We start from the raw sequence: 7,929 nt of genomic DNA on the forward strand, positions 1-7,929 counted from the left end.
GAAATAGAGATGGCTCTGACCCTTCTTGTAGACAGCCTCAGTGTTCTTTGACCAGTCCAGTTTATTGTCAATTTGTATCCCCAGGTATTTGTAATCCTCCACCATGTCCCCACTGACCCCCTGGATGGAAACAGGGGTCACCGGTACATTAGCTCTCCTCAGGTCTACCACCAGCTCCTTAGACTTTTTCACATTAAGCTGCAGATAATCCTGCTCACACCATGTGACAAAGTTTCCTACCGTAGCCCTGTACGCAGCTTCATCTCCCTTGCTGATGCATCCAACTATGGCAGAGTCATTAGAAAACTTCTGAAGATGACAGGACTCTGTGCAGTAGTTGAAGTCCGAGGTGTAAATGGTGAAGAGAATGGGAGACAAGACAGTCCCCTGTGGAGCCCCAGTGCTGCTGATCACTCTGTCGAACACACAGTGTTGCAAGCACACGTACTGTGGTCTGCCAATCTACATGCTACACGCATGACTTCCTCCTCAAAGTTCGAAGTTAATTTATTATCAACGTACCCTGAGATTCATTTTCTTGCAGGCATACTCAGTAAGTCCAAGAAATATAATAAAATCAATGAAAGACTGCACCCAACAGGACAGACTGACAACCAATGTGAAAAAGACAAATACAAAAGATAGATAGATAGATAGATAGATAGATAAATAAATAAGTAAGCAAGCAATAAATATCAAGTAGATGAGATGAAGAGTTCTCAAAAGTGAGTCCATAGGTTCAGTGATGAGGCGAGTGAATTTGAATGAGGTTATCCCCAATAGTTCAATAGCCTGATAGTTGAGGAATAATAACTGTTCCTGAACCTGGAGGCTCCTGTGCTTTCTTCCTGATGGTGAGCTGAGAGCATGTCCTGAGTGGTGGAATCCTGATGATGGAGGCTGGTTTCCTGCGACAGCGCTCCATGCAGATGTGCTCAATGGTGGGGAGGGCTTTACCTGTGATGGACTGGGCTGTATCCGCTACTTTTTGTAGGATTCTTCGTTCAAGGACATTGGTGCTTCCATTCCAGGCTGTGATGCAGCTAGTCAATATAGTCTCCACCACACACCTATAGACGTTAGTCAAAGTTTTAGCAAACTGCTGAGGTAGTCAGGTGCTGCCATGCTTCCTTTATATTACACTTCTGTGCGTGACCGTTCCTCTGCAATGATAACACTGAGGAATTTTAAATTGCTGACCCTCTCCACCTCTGATTTCCCCGATCAGGTCTGGCTCATGGATCACTGTTTTCCTCCTCCTGAAGTTAATAATCAGCTCCTGGGTCTTGCTGACATTGAGTGTGAGGTCATTGTCTGGCCACTCAGCCAGATTTTCAATCTCTCTCCAAAATGCTGATTTGTCACTGCCATTCATTTCGCCAATGACATCAGCAAACTTACATATGGCATTGGAGCTGTGCTTGGTCTCACAGTCATACGTGTAAAGTGAGTAGAGCAAGAGGCAAAGCACACAGCCGTGTGGAGCCCCTGTGCTGATGGAGATCATGTTGTTGCCAATCTGAACTGACTGGCGTCTGCAAGTGATGAAATTAGGGATCCAATTGCACAAGGTCGGCATCCTGGTGGTACTTAGCCTCAGGTTTTGGCTCCAACCAGTGAAAAAGGACACTCTTGCTTTTCTTGATCTGACACACATCTCCAGATTTACTGAAACAGGAGGAAGCATCACTACCTTTCAGAATCTAACACAACATGAAGGTTCCAACTTCTAGATCTTTGTACATATACTCATTGTGTGGATAAATTGATGTAGTCCTTGATCAGGTGTAGGTACCCCATTCTTTTTGTATTTATACCCCTCAACTTATATGGGTATTTATACTATTAAATCTTTGTACAGTATCTGAGCCCTAGAGTGGGATTAGCTGAAGGCTTTATCTGATTCTGGTCTGTATTTTTGAACAGATATTTTTAACTAATAAAGGAGAATTTTTGTGTGGCGCTGTGTTAATTGCTCCTCAGTGGGTTCTCACTGCTGCTCACTGCACCCATGACAAGAGGAGTGAGGATCTGCAAATTGTAGCAGGTATGTTTTTCTTAGACCATAAGACATAGGAGCAGATTTAAGCCATTCAGCCTCATCAGATCTGCTTCGATCATGGCTGATTTATTATTTCAACCCCATTCGAGTGGTTGCAACTTCCTCCAGCTCACACCTCCTCTCACACCTGTTCATCTGCCCCAACCCCCGCATCAACCAATCTCTCCCCTCATCTCCTCCATTGCAAGTGCAAATTTACAGTACTAACAACCCCTTCCCCCATCAAATACAAATCTGGATTTCCTTTGCATGCAGAGGGTGAAGCAATGGCTTTTCACTGTGGAACATCAAATCAGGAGCAGTATTGTGTGCTGCCCAACTTTATGGGAGTAGATCTTCAAAACATTCATTGGTCCAGCACACATTTACTTATCTTCACCAGCACTGTTCAAAGTGATTAATGCCTTCTCTCCCAGACAGTCTTCAGCTAGAAACATAGTTTTGGGTTTTGGTTTCTTTATTCTCAACTCTGCCATGGAGTAGATCCAAGGCTGAGAATGATACCATGGTATCACTGAAAGCCTGAGCTCTTTTGTGGAACCACATTACGATTCACCCCTTCCATCCTTTTCCCATTTCAATTTGATTGTTGTTGATACTTGATACTGAAACTTTTCCACAAATCTGGATGCTATAGTGGTTTGGGATTGTGTCAAAAGAACTGGATTGGAAGTCCACTAGGAACGTATAGCTTGTGTTTGCCCTTAGAAACATAAAAACATAGAAAACCTACAGCACAATATAGACTCTTCGGCCCACAAAGTTGTACCGAACATGTCCCTACCTTAGAAATTACTAGGGTTACCCATAGCCCTCTGTTTTTCTAAGCTCCATATACCTATCTAAAACTCTCTTAAAAGACCCGGTCGTATCCCCTTGTGAAGGAGGATTGTAGAGTAATAAATAGATGCGGCATGGAGGCAGGCCCAGTGAATCACTGAAATCATTGAATCTGTGCCAACCAACAACCAGCCACTTACACAAATCCTGTGTTATCCTTCAACATTCCCTGCAGCTGCCCCCAAATTGGCCAATGAGCAGCCCAAAATATGGTTGCTTTTGAATTCTGTATTGTGGTTTCATTTGCATGGAAATGAGATAACTGAAAATCTACCAATTTGAGATAATGTCATGAAGTTTGGATTGGTAGTGTGCAGCTGAGGCCAGGTTGGTCTGGGAATCTGTAATGGGGATTACCGTGGTTTGATGTGGGGATTAGATGGATTTGGGTATAACTCATATTGAATTTGCAGGTGATTTGTTTGGGATTTCACACATAAGTAAAGAATAATCAGGGGCTAGAAAAAGTTTTCTACCGCTCTGAAAAAGTTTAAATTATGTCAACACAGAAGTACTGTTCAATTTAAAGCTTTCACCAAATAACATCAACAACTGAGCAAATGCCAAATTTATAGCCAGCCATCTCTTTAGTTCTTAAAGGATTCAGCATAGTCACACATTGATTGTTAAAAACCCCATCATATGCTTCTCGAAGGCCTACATATGCAGAAAGGGGTGAGCCAGCAGTGCAGCTGATAGAGCTGCTGACTCTTAGCTCCATTAACCTGGCATCAACCTTGACCTTGGGTGCTGTCTATGAGGAACAAGTATGTTCCCCTTGTGCTGGCATGAGTTGTGCTTTCCTCTCACATCCTAAGGACATGTGGGTTGGCTGGTTTTTCGGGCACTCTAAATTGCCCCCGGTGTGTAGAATCTTACGGGTTTGATGAAAATGTGTGGGATTAGAATTTGCCAATTCCAAGCATGCTCATTATTGAATGTGATCACCTGATGGAGTTTTGGAATAACATTGAACAGATGGACCCTGGAAACTAATGGCAATTTACTGTTGGCCTGCACAAGGCAAATGGATTGACTTGATAAGTGAGCCTAACTAAATTCACCTTTACTCCTCTCTGAAGGGGAACATATGCTGAATATAGAAGAAGGGACGGAGCAGAAAAGGAACGTGTCGGAAATGATCAACCATGAGAACTACAACCCTGAGACTGTTGACAATGATATTGCAATGCTGAAGCTTGATGTGCCCATTACTCTGAATGACTATGCAGTTCCTATCTGTTTACCTGAGCCAGACTTTGCTGTGCGGGAGTTAACACAAATTCGGTTTTCCACCGTGACTGGATGGGGAAGGGTACTCGAAGGTGGGCTGGTAGCTAACATACTGCAAATCCTCCAGGTGCCAGTTGTCTGGACATCTCTGTGCCGGTCGACCACCAAGTTTAAAATTACTGACAACATGTTCTGTGCTGGATATTATGAGGCATCGAAAGACACTTGTAAGGGAGACAGTGGGGGACCACACGTCACAAAGTACAAAGGCACCTGGTTTTTGACAGGGATAGTTAGCTGGGGAGAAGGGTGTGCCCGTGAGGGCAAGTATGGAACCTACACCAAAATTCACAAGTACTTCCACTGGATAAGGCAGTTCCTGAATCCTGCAAATCTGACGCTAAGTGCAAGTTTTGAGAATCTTACAGAATCATCAGAACCATTGGCAAATACTTCTCATGTTAGTTTCTTAAACTAGTAAGGGACATGTAGTTTCTGAGAAATAAAGATCTTGATGTTAAATGTTCAATTGTGTTATTTCCACATTACTAGTAAAATCCTGAATCAGTTTATTAAATTCTTAAATGACCATTTTACAAATTGTACAAATGTCCTGAACTGCTTTCTGTAGGTTTTAATTACAACACAGCTTAGGTAATATCCAGAAGTTCAATTCCATAGTCATTTGTTTTCTCAGCGCTATGGAATAAAAGTGAACTTATTGTTTGGAGCCAACCAAGAGTGTTGTAGCAATCCAGAAGCAGGGTTTTGCCTCTTCAGGTCTCGCGTGGAGGGAAGGGACGGATGAATCAGGTAATTTGACCATCTCCAGGTTTATCCAGTCATGCCCTGGCTATTTCCACTTCCTGATGCCAAACACAATGATTCATTCCAGCAGGACATCCAATAATTGACTCCACTAATCCAGTGGATGCACCATTGTCTTTGTGGCAGAAGCCGGATTGCAGCAGTATGTGGTTTCCTCTCTGACAGAAGTGCTGTGCCACAGGATTCACTGTATGGTTGCTTGTCATCTGGATGATAATGTGGTAAACTGGATCAGCAAGTTAGCAGATAACTCCAAGACTGTGGGTGTAGTGGTCAGCGAAGAAGGCTGGCTAGGTTTGCAGAGGGATCTGGCCCTCTTGTGAAAATGTGCTGAAAAATAACAGATAGAATTTAATGCAGTCAAGTCTGAAGTGTTGAACTTTGAGAGGATGAGTCAGGGTAGCACTTACAGTAAACGGTAGGGCACTGAGGAGTGCAGTAGAACAGAGGGATCTGGGAATACTGATCTATAATTCCTTGAAAGTGGTGTCACAGGTAGACAGGGCCATATAGAGAGCTTTTGGCACATTGGCCTTCATAAATCACAATGCGGAGTACAGAAGTTGGGATGTCATGCTGAAGTTGTATAAAACATTGGTGAGCCCTATTTTGGAGAGTTGTGTGTAGTTTTGGTCACCTACCCACAGGAATTATACTTATACTTTATACTTTATATCAATAAATTGAAAGAATAAACAGAAAATTCATAAGAATGTTGCCAGGTCTTGAGGACCTGAGTTATAGGGATAGGTTGAGTAGGTTAGGGCTTCATTTGCTGGAATGTAGGGGAATGAGTGGAGACTAGATAAAGGTATACAACTGTTATGTAAGCGGCAACAATGAATATCAATCGAGACAGGTTATATAAAAACAACCAAGTATTTATTAAACACGTATAAATGATAAGGGAGAAAAGAACAAAGGAAAACTTTAACCAGAAGTTAACAGATATGCAGCCGTTCACCAACTCCACTCGGCTCTGGTTTTTAAAGCGTTAAATGCTAAAACAGTTCTTAAAGTGATACAGTCAGATATAGTTCTTAGAGCGGTAACTTCAAAAGTCCAACAGTTTTACACATTCAATTGGGAGAGACTTCTCTGGAGAAATATTTCTTCATGGACGCACCTTTACTGCTGGTTCTGTCCACAGGATTCATGATGCCGAAATAAACAGTTTAAATCGACTGACCTTAAATTCCTTTAGAGAGAGAGAGAAAGCACCTTTTTGCATGAACTCTTTGCTCTTTCTGGCAAGAGGTATCTTGATGCAGGTACTCCTCCAACGAAGACTCAATAAGGTTGATTCTTTATTAATCTGCCAAACGATGCGGACTTCTCTCGATCCTTCAATAAATTCTTCACTCTCCCTTCAACTGTTGGAATTGAGTAAATTGGCACATCCAGCCACAAATTTCCAGTCCAAGTAATATGGAATCTTTCAACAGAATGCCCAACCATTTTAAAAATGAAACTGCGTCACAAAAACAAACACGCAACAGAAACGGAGGCACAGCACGTTCTACCTGGAAATCTACAAACTTAAAAACCAACTGCGTCACCTGAGTCGACCCTTGTATAGTCACGGGACACATGTCATCACGTGACCTCACAACGGCGGGAAAATAGAAACATCAGGTGACCTCCCAAAGACCATTACATCATTTTCACAAAAAAAAAATCTCCTTGAGCACGTAACACAACATCATGAAGAGCATAGACAGGGTAAACACAAGCAGAATCTTTCCACTGAGGTATGGTGAGACTAAAACTAAAGATGATGGGATAAGGGTGAAAGGTGACATTTTTAAGGGGAACATGAGGGGGAACGTCTTCATACAGAGGATGGTGAGAGTGTGAAACTGGTGGATGTGGGGTTGATTTCAACATTTAAGGGAAGCTTGGATAAGTACACGGATGGGCAGGGTATGAAGGGCTACGGTCCAGGTGCAAGTTGACAGGATTAAGCATGGACTAGATGGGCCAAAGAGCCTGTGCCTGTGCAGTAGTGATTTATAACTACAATAATACAACAAAGTCAAAGTTATAATTATCATTTGCGCAAGTGCAATGAAAAACTTACTTGCAGCAGTATTACAGGGACAGAGCATCATACAAGCATTTACAAGAAAATCAAATTAAACCTAAATTACACACAACATCTAGCAACCAACTTCTACCTTCCACCTATGTTCTCTGCTATTATCCTGACTGCAGTCAATATCTCACCTCAGGCGGACATCAAACTAGCTCTTGAGGAAACGAGCTGTAATCAACAAAAAAGGAAATGGTGTAGCCTGACACCTGTCATTTCATGTTGGAAGACTTTAATCAGGCGATCTGGAAGGAGTCTCTGTCTACCTACGATCAGCACATCACCTGCAAAATTAGGGAACTCAACATCGCCAGCCATCAAGAACACCTCCTACTTCTTCCCTCAGTGGTACTGGGGTAAATCTAGCCATCTAACATAGACACATAGAAAACCTACAGCACAATACACACCATTCAGCCCACAAAGCTGCGCCGAACATGTCCTTACCTTAGAAATTACCTCTGGCTACCCGTAGCCCTCTATTTCTAAGCTCCACGTACCTATCCAGGAGTATCATAAAAGACCCTATCATATCCGCCTCCACCACCACTGCTGGCAGCCCATTCCATGCACTCACCACTCTGTGCATAAGTAAATTACCCGACATCCCCTCTGTACCTACTTCCAAGCACCTTAGAACCGTGCCCTTTCATGCTAGTCATTTCAGAAGGACAGAAAGCCTCTGACTATCCACACGATCAATGCCTCTCATCATCTTATACAGGTCACCTCTCATCCTCCATTGCTCCAAGGAAAAAAGGCCGAGTTCACTCAACCTATTCTCATAAGGCATGCTCCCCAATCCAGGCAACATCCTTGTGAACAAAGGCTGTTGTAAATCTAGTCCAGAAGAAAAGAAGAGCTTACGAAAGGT

General features: G+C 42.8%; 1 protein-coding gene across 1 annotated transcript in view; it reads left to right on the plus strand.

Annotated features, from left to right (window-relative positions):
* The window catches only part of LOC140199209 (coagulation factor VII-like), a 51,647-nt gene extending 46,990 nt beyond the window's left edge, over positions 1 to 4,657 (plus strand). Inside the window, exons 7-8 of the mRNA XM_072260890.1 lie at positions 1,927 to 2,047; positions 3,985 to 4,657. Coding sequence (XP_072116991.1) covers positions 1,927 to 2,047; positions 3,985 to 4,613 — 750 coding nt within the window. The 3' untranslated portion in view covers positions 4,614 to 4,657. The remainder of the gene's footprint in view (positions 1 to 1,926; positions 2,048 to 3,984) is intronic.
* Positions 4,658 to 7,929: the final 3,272 nt, after the last annotated feature.

The sequence above is a fragment of the Mobula birostris genome, chromosome 6 (genome assembly GCF_030028105.1).
Source record: "Mobula birostris isolate sMobBir1 chromosome 6, sMobBir1.hap1, whole genome shotgun sequence".
Lineage (NCBI taxonomy): Eukaryota > Metazoa > Chordata > Chondrichthyes > Myliobatiformes > Myliobatidae > Mobula > Mobula birostris.